Below are 14,856 nucleotides of genomic sequence, written 5' to 3'. Positions count from 1 at the left end.
TTAGCGTTGGCAGAATTTCAAAACTTCTGCTTGTCGATACGAATTTCTCCCCGACTTTTTGATAGCACCCTACAACCCCCATCACGGACCCTTTTCTTAAATCTCTGGAGGAACTTATAAAGGTCCGCCAAGATGAGGTTAGTTACCTTTTTTCTGACCCCATGGTCACGACCTAGCTAGCCCATCCCATCCCACTAACTAATCTACCCTCCAGAGTCGAAACATGCCACTTCTGCTCTCGCCCGGTATACCCTTCCAAGGGTATCCAGATGGTTAGACTGGATGGGAAAGCCTTCCGATTCTGCCGATCAAAATGCCACTCCAACTTTAAGCTGAAGAGACAGCCACGAAAACTCAAGTGGACCAAGGCTGGCCGCGCAGCCAACGGCAAGGAGATGATCGTCGACTCGTCGCTTGTCCTATCCCAGTTCGCAAAGAAGAGAAATGTCCCCGTCAAGTACGACCGGAATCTTGTCGCTTCAACGGTCAAGGCCATGGAGCGGGTGGAGGAGATCAGAGGACGCAGAGAACGGGCATTCACGAAGCGCCGCTTGGCGGGCAAGCTTGCGCGGGAACGCAAGCGCGAGGCGGACAGGAAGGTTGTTGCGGAGGGCGAGCATCTTATTCGCAAGGAACTCCGCGAGAGAGAGGAGGGAAGACCGCTCGTCGAAGAGGGCGCAAAGGTTGCCAGCAAAGTCCATGGAGAGGAGAGACTCCGGCAGAAGAAGAAGACCAGGGTCTTGGTGGATGGAACCACACAGGACGAGATGGACATGGATTAGACTTTTACTTGGACATTTTCTTTTGTTTCTTCTATTTTACGATGGAGTTTGGTTCGTTTCATACCTGGGCCTTTGCCAAAAAGCTGATTCATGATGCACATTTCATGCGGATATCACACCATATTTCCTACTTTTACTGAAGGCATAATAAATGAGAAACGTCATCTTGCCAGCAACTGTGCAGAATCATGTCTCTGAGCAATTTAGACCAGAAGCTGGAATACATACTTAGTTGCCTAGACCAACACCGAAAAGCCTGACCAAAACCGGGTTCGATTTTCAATCAACAACATTTCCAATCAGGCAACATATATCTTGTTCCTGCGTAATTGTGATATAATTAGTGCCATCTATAAGCTCTAAGGCGTCCGTCGATCCCATAATACTAGTATAAGACAAAACCACCGCCCGCACATGCCGCCAAGAAGACCCCAGATTTATCAATTCTGCCCCTCTACGCATCTGCCTGGGATTTCCATGCCATATTTCTCCTACCAAACCCCGTCACCATTCAAGCCAAATAATCCAAAATTACAACTAGCTATCTAAATTTCAACCTCGACCTAATCCAAACCACCGCCCACAATGCAAGTCGAAGTCAACCCCAACGAAGACACAGAATGGTTCGTCCACCCCACCAAACCACCACCCCGGCAGTACAAGTCGACACCCACCTCAAATCAACCTCAATCTAATAATGTATCAGGAACGACATTCTCCGTAAACACGGAATCATCCCAGAGAAACCTCAAGACCCGGAGCCGCTTATCCAGGAAGCGCTCGTCGAAGCCGAGCGCAAAGCGCACGAAAACCGACTCGAGGATAAGGACCTGGACGAACTAGACGAGCTCGAGGATATCGAGGATGAATCATTTCTGAACCAGTACCGGTACGTCCGCATACGTTGCACACCTAACCAACGTTACGTTACGCAATTGTACTAACAGATATATCTTGCCTTACCATAGACAAAAACGCCTCGCGGAACTAAGCACAATAACACAAGCCTCAGTGCACAACCAAGTCTACGGTCTGCAAAAGCCTGACTTCACGCGGGAAGTCACCGAGGCGTCAAAGAACTGTGTTGTCTGTCTGAACCTTACCTCGTCCTCGAGCAACAATGTCGAGTCGCGGCTTCTATCCGAGATATGGAGGCGATTGGCGGCGAAGTATGGCGATATCAAGTTCTGTGAGATGCGTGGGAACATGTGTATTGAGGGGTATCCAGACCGCAACACACCGACAATTCTGGTTTATAAGGATGGCGAGATTGCGAAGCAGTATGTGACGCTTATGGCGCTTGGAGGAACATCGACAAGGGTTGATGGTTTGTTACCTTCTTTTAATTTGCTTATTGTGATGGTGCGGGTGCTAACTATGGGTAGATCTTGAGAATATGCTTGTGGAGGTTGGCGCACTTAAGGAGAGCGATGTTCGATTGAAGAAGGGCGGAGATGATGACTCTGAGGATGAACGGCCATCGAAGCCGAAGTCGAGTATTAGGAATACTACCGCCACTGTGGATAACGATGACGATGATTGGGATTAATTCACTTATGTGTCATCGTGAAGAAACTGAGAGGACCTCGACTATCACGGGATTTTAAGCATAGTCGCAACCACGTGGCTTGGTCTTCGCATGCTTCAAGGTGGGCAAACTCCGTTCAGACTACCTAAAGAGGCGCATATGGTTCGGACATTGAGGTCACTCAGCGGGTCTGAGTCGTTGAATGTTGAACTTGAACCATTGAGAACTCAATTTGTACTTGCACTGAGGAGTTCAACGGTGGCCTTCTGTATACGTAACCAACCATGTACAAGACGACAATTCAGAAAACGAATAGAAGTGAAACTAAGTCAAATTAAAGGCCATGGTCCAAGTTCAATCCAGAGAATATATAGAATAAAAGCGAATGCAAAAAAGCTAACACAGGATACCATAGAAAATAAATACAAATCCATCATAGCCAAACCATCACGCCCGCTCAATCAACCTTTAAATCCATATAATAATGCCCAAAATTCGAATCCAACCAAGCAGAAAAGATAAACCAGCATAAACGCAGGTCCCTCACAAATCAAAACACCAAATCAACATAACATACATCAAATCATAACAATCCATCACGGTCCTCCAACGCACTCTCCTCGATGGCCTTTTGTATTTGGCACTCCCGAAACGCAGGACCCTGCCCATCACACTGCGCAGCACTTTTTAACCTCTTTGTCACCCCCGCAATGTCAACAAGCCCCTTCTTAAACAACTCATGCTCCTGTATCATATCCCACGCCGCCCCGGCATCGTACAGCCGCTCCCCAGAAACCTTGCAATACGTCACCCGGTGCAACCGCACCGATTGTCCCGCCGGTACGAGATCGGAATAGAAGTCAGTGGGTGAGTAGATCATTGGTCCTGTCTGCGTTGGGCCAGACGATGCTGGCCCTCGTTGGCCGTCACCACCATCGCCGCCAGAGCCGGGGCCATTTGCCGTCGCACGTAAGATCTCATTCTCAGTACTGTACCGCGCCAGTTCGCGCTTTAGGCGGTCATTGTCGGCTGTCAGGGTGCTTGATTCTTGTTGGAGGTTGTTGACTTTTTCTTCGAGGTCGCGGACATGTCGTTCCTTGCGTTCGCGGAAGGCTCGTTGACTAAAATAAACAAAGGAAATTAGTTAGACGTCTTCCCTAGATAGGTATCTATCATTTGGGTTTGGCGTGGGGCAAACATACGCAGCTCGATTTTGCGCCTTGCGCTTACTCTGCGCTGGTGTGCCGGCCAGCCCCTCCTTGTCTTTCTCCTCACTGCTACTCCGCATCAGACCCGGATCGGCGAGGAATTCATCTCGACCTTCGATCGATCCTGGATAATGACTGGGACCAAGGTGTTCGCCGCTCGAGACCGACTGTTTCGTGTAGGAGTCCGGCGGGGACTGCGGAGAGCGACCGAATGGTTGCTGCGAGGTGGGATTGAAAGACGGATCGAACGCGGGTTGATAGCTCTGCGCCAACCAGTCAATACTCGGTAACATCTCCATTTGAACGGCGGTTTGAGTAGACAAACAGCACATACCAGAGGATCAAAGGAGCTGGGGATATCATCGTTTTGGGCGTTCTGGTTTGGGGTGGGGAGTCCGTAGAGCGAAAACGAGGGCTGCTGCGCGGGGTGGCTGGAGTAGTAGGGGTATTGATCCATCGCGGGGTCTCAATGTGAATTCAGTGATGCTGTACCAAAATTACAACAAAAAAAGGCCCAGATGGCGAGAATGTTGAGCGTATATATGGATGGGTTGAAAGTCTAGAACTTCCAAAGCTGGGGCCAGAAGGAAGAAGATCGGCTCAACGAGTTGGTTCGCCGCCCTCATCCATGTCTCCCGCAATCCATCGAAGAAAGGACTGCTAGTATGATGCAGACAATTTGAATTGTTTACAGATATTTTGTCAGTGATTATCATCTTTTCAGCTCTCACAGACTGTCCTGTCACTCATCTTCTGTGTGCTTCTGTTTGCCTCTGCCCAGCGCCCGATACGACGTGGAAGTTACATTGCATAACGCTTACAAAGGTGCCTCGCAGCCAAATCGCGTTTGTTCGGCCAAGGCAGCAAAGGCCTCAAACAATTCAAACATACTACAAGGCTAATACGTATTCATGTTCTAGACATTGGCTTACGAAAATAGATCATAGTAGGCTGTAGAATGCAAAGTATGTATATTAGATGCTCTATCCGAGAGAGAACTGGCCAAAGAGATTCGGCTTGGAGCGCCCCTTGGCTGGTTACAACACAATTGTCGCAACTCTCTTTCGGTCTCGTTCACATATGAATAGGTTCAATGAGTGTAAACAGTTGGGAAAAACTTAAAAAAAAAAGAAGACAAAAGACAAAAACCAGCATATATTGACGTAATACCACCCCGGAAGCGACCCTAGCCATTTCCATCGCCATTCACCCCATACCAGATGTGCTCGCGTAGGATATCGCTCTCTGTTTCCTTCAGCTAATCGACGATAAGCCGAAAGCATCCGTTCCAAAAAGCGACCCTTCCAGTACATCCATAACTAGCCATCCCCAACACGCCTTCGCCAGTCGTTCCTTCATACTCCTTCGTCCCCAATCGTACGTCAATAAGCCACAAGGACGGTTCGACAATGCAAATAACAAAGCTCTGGTGCGGTACGGGAAAGCGGGAAAACAAGAAACGCAAAAGCCATAATATGCACAAACAGGGGAAAGTGGGTAGACAGTGGTCAAAAAACCGTCCTTATGAAGTCTGGCAGGTCTGACGAGTAGTCGGCGTCAAATTAAGCCACACTTCAAAAGACTAATTGTTCGATTTTTGCATCTCCTTCAGTCCTAGTCACACCGGCCGTCCACGGATGCATATTTCAGGGTTGAAAGATCCGAATAATTGGGACAACCAGTTAGCTGAGACGTAAATATAGCCACAATAAAAAGCGTTTCAAAGTCGATATCGGGGCCTTCCACATTAACTCGCAATTCCAAAGGTATTAAAAGAACCGCAGCGAACGAATTGACGTTCGGAGATTGTTGAAAGGTTCGAGATTGAACGGTGCCGATAGTCGAGCGAATAAAAGGTGAAAACGCGGTCGGATCGAAGCGGTGAAAACCGGAAGACGATCGAAAAAACGGGTAGATGGCTAACAGAGAGTGCAATAGGAAATATAAATGAAAATAGGAGCGGAGACCCAATGCGTAAAAGTTCGGAACGGTTTGCTGCACCTTGCAAAAAAGGTAACTAGAACGAGGATAGTCCCGGGCTCCTTGGCTAGCATCATGCCAACAGACAGGAAGCTAGGCTGCATAGATTGAAGAGGACAGCAGAGATATGTCAAGCTCAAAACCACTATGCTGCACAATTTAATACCACGAAGGTCCGAGCCCATCGTCCCGCTTCGAGCGGCTAGCACCAGGTCCATGAGTACCCGAAGCAGCAACCTTAGAAGCAGAACGCAGCCTAACGCCGAAGACTATGAGATTAGTCAGATTCTAGGAACCAAAAAAAGTATTTAGGACCTCCACGTGCAAAGCAAGGCCGCACCGAAGAACGAAACGCAAAAGGAGGGAGTTCCCTACACGGAACCTAGGTTTTAGATACTCACATCCTGTCGCTCCCTCCCACAGCACGGTTGGTGTCGGGGGTGTTGTCAAGGGTACCGCGTTCCATGATCTTGCGACGCTGGCTGGAAATAGCACCGGGCTTAGCAGCACCGCCAGACATGGGTATGTTTCCTCCTTGGCGACGCTGTTGCTCCTCGGCCTCCTTGTCCTTCTTGGCGTCCACGATCATGGCGGCGTTCTTCTGGTACTTGTAAACGGTCCAGTCAAAGACGTAGTCGTATTGGAATGACTCGCGAACGAACAGGTCACGAAAGATCTTGCGGAGGTAGGAATAATCCGGCTTGTCATCAAAACGCAGGGAACGGGTGTAGTTTAGGTAGATGGAAAATTCGTTGGGAAACCCACGGCACAGAACCTCGGTGGGGGTTGTCATCTTCTTCTCCATGATACGGTCGTACTTCTGCTTTTTGGTAGCAGCCTTCAAGCCCTGCCAAGGGAGAGTGCCACGGCAGAAGTACAACATGACATAACCCAGAGACTCCATGTCGTCACGGCGAGACTGTTCGACACCCAAGTGAGTGTTGATACTGGCGTAACGGGCCGTTCCAGTCAGGTTCTTGTTCTCGCGGTAGGGAATGTGGAAGTGAGTCTTGGGGTCCCGGTATTTCTTGGCCAGGCCAAAATCGATAACATTGACCTGGTTTCCGCGCTTACCAATACCCATCAGGAAGTTGTCGGGCTTAATATCACGGTGAATGAAGGATTTGGCGTGAATGTATTCGATGCGGGATATAAGTTGGTCGGCAAGGAGAAGTACGGTCTTAAGCGAGAACTTGCGGTTGCAGAAGTTGAAAAGATCCTCGAGACTAGGTCCAAGTAGATCGATCACCATGGCGTTGTAGTCACACTCGGTACCGAACCAGCGAACGAACGGAATACCAACACCACCGGCAAGAGACTTGTAAACGCGTGCTTCATATTCAAGTTGAGGGTGCTTAGCCTTGACGCTTTCGAGCTTGATGGCAATTTCCTCGCCGGAGATAATGTTGGTGCCTATATAAAGTCAGTGACCATCCCTCCATATATTTATTGAACGATAAAAGCATCCACGTACCAAGATAGATGTCACCGAAACTACCACTTCCGATCTTACGGCCAATGCGGTACTTATTACCGACACGCAAGTCCTGGGAACGGTCAGAAAAAAAGAAGAGATTTGGATAAAATATAACGAATAGCTTACCATAGTCGTCATCTTGCTGGAATGTAAGCTCAGTGAGCTGAAATCTATAGGGTTATTAGAATATATGAGATAAGTGCACCGGTCGGCAATCGAGAGAAGAAGAAAAGGCGGAGACTGTGTGAAAAGGCACTTGTCGGGGGGCAAGGCATAAATGTCACGACAAAGCGAGGCTGAGCCTTTCGGATGAGACCAAGCAAAGGCCGAAAAACGAGGCTGAGGCCCCAAGAAATATGCCCGTAGACCGGCAGAAAAGGAAGCAGCTATGAAAAAAAGGGCAGGGTTATCAGGGGCTTATAAAAAGATAAATACCTTGTCAAGGGGAGTTGATAGAAGGATGGATGAGCTAGTGGTGATGTCGACCGTCCCGACCGAAAAAGGCGGAGAGGAAAGGAAAGGGGATTCAGCAGGGCGTTTAAGCGGCTAAAAAGGCAAACCGAGGCGAAAAGACTGCAAAACGCAGTGGGACGGAGGAAAGTAAAGAAGTGAGGAAGATAAATAGTCGAAAACCAAGGACAAAGCCCTTGATATCGGGGAAGGTGGGAGGGAGGAAGGGGATCAAGGAAGGAGGAGGAGTGAAGAGAACTGGCGTGAGAGAATTGATCTGACGGCGTTGAAGAGTTGAGGGGGCGGGAAAGAGTGATAAGTTTAGCAGCACTGCGTCCATTGGATTGGCCGCAATACAGCATTAATACCGGTATTGTATCGTAACACATCAAGCTGCGCTACTTATTCATTTATACTACAGTTTCATTTACTATATTTTTGACGCTGAATTCAATGAATTAGACAATAATCATATCAGATGTCTTTCCCCAAATGTGTAAATAACCAAAATACGCCAGTTGCGGCCCAAGTTCGACGTATTGGTGGTGGCATCGTGGGAAATAAGCCCCATGTCAAAAGGCGTGACGAGCTAGTCAGAATGAGCTGGGCACTGCGGGAGTAGTCTGATTCAAGATGAGGGATGTCTCAAGAATTCGCTCCAATCCATATAATTAACCACGCATCCACAATCCCAGTGAGAGAAGCTATAGATCTTCTGAGCTTAAAGAACCAAATTGGCCCCATTCCACCACTGCGAGTCCAAATATCCAACCTGGGTCAGACGACCTCCATGGTCAATATCAGGCGTACCGTAAATACTCTTATCCGCCCATACACCGCCATTACAGCCATTGCCCTTCGCGCTTGGGCACAAAGCAGCTCACTCACTGATAGTAGTGCCTTATCCCAGATACTTATCGCGTCAAAGAATTGCAGGGTTAGTGCAGCGCCCAGCAAGCTAGCAAATCCCGACTGTGAATATAATTATAAATAACCCTACCCGCCTATAAGCCACGCATTCGAGACATGTCGAGTTCACGAACCGACGCCGGTCCAACAAGGGAGATCCATCGTATTCTCGGTGTCCTGGTTTCCGGGTCACACTCACCGCTGGTCTGGTCTGCTGCTGGAAGTGGATGATGATCCCAATCGAATGGAATCTATCCTCGCTTCGTGATTAGCCTAGCGAGGCAAATGAGGCATATTAATGCAGTCAGAAGATGAAGGACAGGTAACACCGTGTTTTGAACGTGTATACTTCTACTTTCTTGATCTATCGAGCGACGAAATCATCTCACTATTTGAATGCATAGTTTTGTATACTTCGGTTATTTCAAACAGCATCTATATTCATAAATACTGATATTACGAAATATATACATGCCTTGCGTATATTTATGACACGGAGTATCATCGTAAACAAGTACTCTCCAACCCCTCCACGTGAACCTCTCACCCCATGCATAAATCCCCGAAAATGACCGTTGAAAAAGCAAGGAACTCCTTACCTACGTCACCCCAAGCAACGACCGAAGTGGGAGCAGCAACGTGGACGAATACCTTGCGATCCCCAAAGTCGAAATGGATTGATGTGGCTCGCGGTTGTCTTTCCTTGTCATGTTGACTGAAACGAGCGGTTGGGGTGCCAGTAACGTTGGTAGGTACGTGGTGATTAGTTATTTGTACCCCAGTGTGTTAGGCAGTCAAGTTAGCAAGGCTACCTAGATATCAGGCCAGGCAATAACAAAAGTGGATTCCAGTACGGTGAGTTAGTGAGCCCAGTACGCTGGCAAGTAAGTAAGTATTAAGTACTCTTTTCATACAAGTCGACAGACAAGGCCCACAAGAACAAGACAAAAGTAAATACCGTGCATTGTCACCGCTAATCAAACCGACTAGATCAGAGACATCATCAAAGAAAAGTAGAATAATGGTACATTTCAGGCAACTGAGTATATGAAATGGGTATAAATAAGAATGAAGAGGGGGTAGAAGGAAAGAAAGGACATAAGAAAAACAGAAGAAGCATAGTATGACAAGTCTTGACTCATCATCAGGTAATACACAATAGCAAGATGAACACAGGCATGTGGAGCAAATGAACAGTCGCAAGACGCTCGCAGGCCAATCGATCAACGTAGTTTAGACATCATGATATAACTCCCAATAGGATATAAGACAAGTCATGAGTGCTCCCCGAGCTCCTTATATCATATTCGCTGCTGAATGTCCTTCAGAAGTAGGCTTACTCTTTTCCGAAGAGGGATTCTTCGCTTCGTCTTCGTCCAGTCGTCGTCTCCATTCCGCGAGGCTATCGCTCAGCCCCGATTCCTTGGTCGGAGTGCGATCAAAGTCAGAATGGGTGCTTAATCGGTAGTTGCTATTGGTACTCTCCCAGTGGGTGCGTAGGGCTTCCAATTCATTGGCTAGCGAGTCGAGAGCCATGGAGCCACGGTTATCTAGGAAAGTGTCATCCTGCGACACCGCGCTGTTGGCCCTAGAGCGGCGAGTGCCGCCTCCAATTGTACCGCTGGATGCATTACTGTGCGTGCGGGAGATTCCATTAAGGGCCCCGTGCTGCGACTGCCGCCGATATTGTCCAACGGAGGCCTCGACTTGGTCCAGGAGCATGGAGACCTTGTGTTCCGCATCCACGGCACGAGTTTCTAGCAATGAGTTCTCTTGCTTAAGTTGTTCCAATTCGGAGCGGCTCTTTTCGGTGACAGCGAGAAGTTCCTGCTTCATTGACTCGTATTCTGCGTGAGACTTCTTCTTTTCCGCCTCTGTAGAGGTCAGGCTGTCTTTCAACCTGGTAACTTGTTCCTCGAGGTTTGTAATGGAGAACGACGTATTCTGCTGCAGCTCAGCTATTGATTTTTGAAGCTGAGAGCGCTCGGCTTCCCATTCGGACGATGCGCCTGACTCGTCCTCGACATCCCTGCTCTGCGCCGCATCAAGTTCGGATTGAATCTTCGCATTCTGAGATTTATACCGAGTAAGCTCATCCTTCATCCGCTTCAACATCTTTTCGGTTCCTTTAACGTAGTGGACGGCGGATTGATAGTCATTTTCGAGCTGCTCTAGTTTCTCCCTGTAGGCGCGGTCGGCCTCCTGCTCCCGCGTTTCAAATGAAGATTTCATCTCATCATGCGCCTTCAAACTTGTCGAAAGTTGTTGCTCCAATTCTCGAAGTCGGTTTTGTTCAGGAGTACCGAACCGGGAACCGGGAGACTCCATTCGAGGGGAGCGCCTACTATCAGTGTAGCTGACGCCACGCTCGCCAAGAAGGTCCTTCAGCGCGGTGTGCTGAACTGACAGAGCACCGGCTTCCCTCTGGTGACCCTCAATCTTGGACTTGAGCTCCCTGTTCTCTGCGGTATATGTTTGGCAATCTTTCAGGGCTGCTTGGAGTTGCCGGCGAAGCTGGAGGCCCTCTCTGCTAGCCTGCTCTTGATAGGCTTCCAGACCTGCGATCCGCTCCTCCGCACGTCGCAGTTTTTCGGCCGCTTCATCGGCAGCGGCTTGACTGGCCTTGGCCAGTTTATTCGCTCTCTCCACCTGTGCTTCCGAGCTTGCTACTCGTTGATCCGCAAGTGAGCGTGCGGACGTCTCGGAGTCGAATGAGGAAGCTCGCTCTAGACCCAAAATGAATGCATTCTTATGGGTTTCGGCTTCTCTGGCGTGAGTTTCGGCCAATTCTTCTGCGTCTCGAAGGCGGCGAGTGGCGTTCTCTAACTCAGAAGTTCGCTCTTCATGCTCGGACCTAAGCTGCAGCAATTTCCTCTCCAAGCCTTCCCGTCGTTCGCGTTCCTCGTCTAATTTCTTCTCCAAAACCGTCGCCTTCTCGGAAGATGCAGTTACGGCTAATCTCAAGCCGCCGATATTATCGCCGAAGTCCTTCAGACGGCCGGAAGAATCTTCAAGCTTCTTTGACAACTCTTCTTTATCCAAGATCAATTGCTTCTGGGAAGATTCGGCTTCGGATCGTAGCATCGACTCTTCTCTCAGAGATGCTTCTATTTGGTGAAGCTGGGCACGCAAACTTTCCGTTTCCAAAGCATTATTCTGCATTTCCAGCTCAGCCAGTCTCCTTCTAGTAGCTTCAGATGTCTCTTCTGCCAGCTCCCTACCACGCTTCTCCTGGTCAAAATCGGTGGTAAGTGCCTCCAGTTTCGACTTAAGCTCATTCTGGGATGCAAGAGCCAAAGCCAATCTCCGGCTCAAATCTGTTGTGCGTTCAGAGGCCGCCTTATCAAGATCGTGAGACTGTCCATCCAAGGATGGCGTACTTTGCTGGCTTCCCCCATGTGCGGCCAACTTGGCACGAGCATAAGCAGCTTCGTTCACTGCTACATCTCTTTGCTGTTCGACTTCCGCTACACGCTTCGATGCGATCGCGGCTTGTCTATCAACAGTAGCCTGCATTTTGGCTAACTCTGCTCTCATTGCTAGGAACGCCTCGATCAAAGGACGATCCTCGTCCCCGAAAGCTTCCGCCGTTCGTTCATCCAAGACAGAATTAGTGGAGATATTAGGGCTATACCCAGCCTTCTTAGCCAACGCGAGTTCCGATGCGTACCATGCATTCCGGCTCTTCAATGCCTCGAGCTCCTTTATCAAAGCTTCCTGGTGGGCAGTCAGTCGTGGTGAACGCGGTTCCTCTCCTGTCTTAGAATTTCTGTAGCCCCGCGAGTCCACCGACCCATCAACACTTGCATGGCGGCCGAGGATTGATTCATCGGCGCTATCCATGGAGCTGCGCTGTCGCTGGCGAAGAGAGCGTTGTCGAGCTGGTGCAATCAAGGGAGCAGCTTCCCCAGCCTCCATGGCTCTAGCTGACATACGCGAAGACGACTGTTGAGTAGGAGTCCGCTGGCCATTCGACTCCTGAACATTCCTAGAGTCTTTTGGAGAGTCCCTTGGCGCTGACTCTCTCTCTCTCTCTCCAGCAATCGCCCGAGCCGTGTCAATCGGTGGTCCACCATAAGTACGGTCCTGTTTCGTCGGCGGAGTCTTGCTTCTGAAATTGTTTCCTTGTGGTGGGTTGTTAGCTCTTGAGCCTGGGGTGGGTGCCTGGCCCGGTGGAGGAGGTCCAGAGGGAGCATTTGCAATGGACGCTCGTGGCAATCGAGAGCCTGGTCCTGTTCCCAGTGCTAGCTCTGTCGCCCGCCCAGTAGGGCTAGCCACACTTTCGCGGGATTGTGCCTGGCCCCTTCTGGCTTGATCCAGTTGTTGGTTCGGGGCTTCGCGGGATGTCCGACCCGACAATGCTGTAGATTTGTCTCCAGCCCCGGGTTTGGCGGCGGTTCCCCTTTCGCCATTCTCCGTTGGGTAACGAATCTTTGACGTATCAAGCATGTACGTCATACTAAGCTCCACTGGATCTCTCGGGGCTGAGCTTGGCTCGCCGGCCAAGACAATTATTTGCTTTCCAAAAGCTGTCATGCTATGTCCCGATCGTGGCGATGGTGCTGGGCCCATATTCTGGAAAGAGTACCATCGTCGCGTGCTTATACGAAACGCTGCTAGATCACCAAGGTCGATGCCTTCATCTGTCCGGCCACCAAAAACATACATAACGTCGTTAACGAGAGCAGCCGCATGTCCCTCCCGAGGCGTCGGGATGAATCCAACGCAATCAAGCTGAGTCCAGCTGTTGGCACGGGGGTCATACGACCAAACATCATTAAACCATTGTAATCCATTTGTTCCTCCGAACCTGCCAAGGGTGAGCGATGAAATCAACAAGAGTCAAAGGTGGCATAAACGTACAAATACAGCTTGTCATTGAAACTGACAATCGTGTGGTTGGTTCTTGCAGGTGGGATCTGTCCGGGTGAAGGGCCGCCTTCGTGGCTATTTTTAATGAGGAACTCCCACTTATTACCGGGATTCTGCAATTGATTTAGGTCAAAGGCGACCAAATCATTAAAGAAATACCCTTCAACCTGCCCTCCGAAAACATAGAGCCTCGAACCAAGAATATTTAGCGTATGGCCATATCGTCCGGTAGGTCGGGGACCTGGTGGTATTGAGCGCGACCATTGCCGCGAAGCTATAGCGGTAAGTGTTAGTAATTACCATCATCTGCCGCTCGCAAAGCGAAGGGTATGACACATACAAGTATTAAGTAGGTAGAGTGTGTCATCCAGCGTATCATTTTCATCCACCTTGGTATCACCACCGAACACGATGAAGGCGTTTCCAACTAATAGACTTGCATGGCCAACACGAGGCCCTGGGCCTTCCGAAACAGTCGCAATTGGGAAGCATGACAGGTTCCCGCTGCTGCTTTCCATCATCCAAAGATCTCCCTTGACAGTTGACCCATCTATTAACCCACCCATCATGTATACATCGCCTTCTTTCGAGGCCACTGAGTTGATTGCTGCGCCATATCGTGGAAAAGGGTTTGCTTGCGGCGAGGAGAAATTCAATCGGCGCTGCGACCACGGGTAGAGGGATGCACCTGGGCTGGAGCCTGGGGAGGTACTACTCGCTGTGGGCGGCTGGGAGCGATGAGCCTAGAAACGTCAACATTTGTAAATAAATGATACTCCGCTGAGATGCTCAACGGCCGGTGGTACCAAATGTTGGAAGTACTGGGTTACCAACCTGAGACTCGGACTCCGCCCGCTGTCGTACTCGCTGCTGCTGCTGCTCCGGGCTGTTGGTGCTGCCAACCGAGTTCAAAGAATTATTGAAGCTACCACTAGTAGGCGTCGGCGTCTGTGATGTGGCCACTCCATCTTTCGATCCGTTCAGCACGGCTCCAGAGCCCGCTGGTGCTCCTTCAGAGGTATGAACGTTTCTCGTGGCCGGGGGCAGGCCGCCAGTGGCCTGCTGACTATTCTTCTTCGATTTAAAGAGGAATGCCATCGTAAAAAAATTATATCATAAAAGTTCGTGGAAATGGCAGACTTGGGTTCGCTAGTAAGAGATGAATCCGACAATTCCCCCTCAAAAACCAGTCGAGCATGTGCCGTCGGCGTTCAAAATACTCAGGTGAATTAAAATTGGCGAAACAAAGATATTAATTAAAGAGCGAAGAGAACGGGCGCCAGGCTGGAAGTGTAAGGAGTGGAGGACGCAGCGAACGCGCGAGTTGGGATTAAAAGTTATTATTAGCGAACCGGGCAGGCGTCGCTAACGGTGACTGGGGCGACGCTGGTTCTTCGTTTGGGTTGACGTTGGACAGTGTCCATCCAAGTTCCGTCGAGTCCTGGACCACCGCTCAGCGTCACGTTGAAAGGAGTTGTGGTGGACTCCTATTGTCGGCTCGAACCTTCAAGGGGCATGGGCGGCCTATAGTAGCAGAACAATAAAGGGTGGAAAAGCGGAGAAAAGAACGAAAGCGCCCCAAAGCAATAGAAAGAAAACAAGAACGGAGAAAGCGATCAGGAGGCAAGAGGCCAGTCAGTCTCTATCGCA

The 14,856-nt window shown here is 49.6% G+C and overlaps 4 protein-coding genes across 4 annotated transcripts; 2 read left to right on the top strand and 2 right to left on the bottom strand.

The window, feature by feature from the left end:
• Window positions 1-64: 64 nt before the first annotated feature.
• On the top strand, window positions 65-1,087 carry ASPVEDRAFT_42996 (ribosomal eL24 family protein). Its single transcript, XM_040812730.1, has 2 exons — window positions 65-137; window positions 215-1,087. The coding sequence occupies exons 1-2, from the start codon at window positions 133-135 to the stop codon at window positions 780-782; spliced, it is 573 nt and encodes a 190-aa protein (XP_040669290.1). The 5' UTR covers window positions 65-132; the 3' UTR covers window positions 783-1,087.
• A 227-nt stretch (window positions 1,088-1,314) lies between these two features.
• ASPVEDRAFT_42995 (phosducin family protein) lies at window positions 1,315-2,675 on the top strand. The gene is made up of 4 exons (XM_040812729.1): window positions 1,315-1,405; window positions 1,489-1,671; window positions 1,751-2,109; window positions 2,168-2,675. The coding sequence occupies exons 1-4, from the start codon at window positions 1,368-1,370 to the stop codon at window positions 2,329-2,331; spliced, it is 744 nt and encodes a 247-aa protein (XP_040669289.1). The 5' UTR covers window positions 1,315-1,367; the 3' UTR covers window positions 2,332-2,675.
• A 218-nt stretch (window positions 2,676-2,893) lies between these two features.
• Window positions 2,894-3,975, bottom strand: rsmA (putative bZIP transcription factor (Fcr3); the record flags this gene model as incomplete). The annotated part of the gene is made up of 3 exons (XM_040810306.1): window positions 2,894-3,431; window positions 3,513-3,781; window positions 3,853-3,975. The coding sequence occupies 3 exons, from the start codon at window positions 3,973-3,975 to the stop codon at window positions 2,894-2,896; spliced, it is 930 nt and encodes a 309-aa protein (XP_040669288.1).
• Window positions 3,976-5,895: 1,920 nt separating this feature from the next.
• ASPVEDRAFT_84972 (putative cell polarity protein (Tea1)) lies at window positions 5,896-14,304 on the bottom strand (the record flags this gene model as incomplete). The annotated part of the gene is made up of 7 exons (XM_040817632.1): window positions 5,896-6,911; window positions 6,973-7,045; window positions 7,102-7,145; window positions 9,675-13,144; window positions 13,198-13,480; window positions 13,547-13,949; window positions 14,041-14,304. The coding sequence occupies 7 exons, from the start codon at window positions 14,302-14,304 to the stop codon at window positions 5,896-5,898; spliced, it is 5,553 nt and encodes a 1,850-aa protein (XP_040669287.1).
• Window positions 14,305-14,856: the final 552 nt, after the last annotated feature.

Source organism: Aspergillus versicolor (assembly GCF_001890125.1).
Source record: "Aspergillus versicolor CBS 583.65 unplaced genomic scaffold ASPVEscaffold_6, whole genome shotgun sequence".
Classification (NCBI taxonomy): Eukaryota; Fungi; Ascomycota; class Eurotiomycetes; order Eurotiales; family Aspergillaceae; genus Aspergillus; species Aspergillus versicolor.
This window is presented reverse-complemented; position numbering and strand designations above follow the sequence as displayed.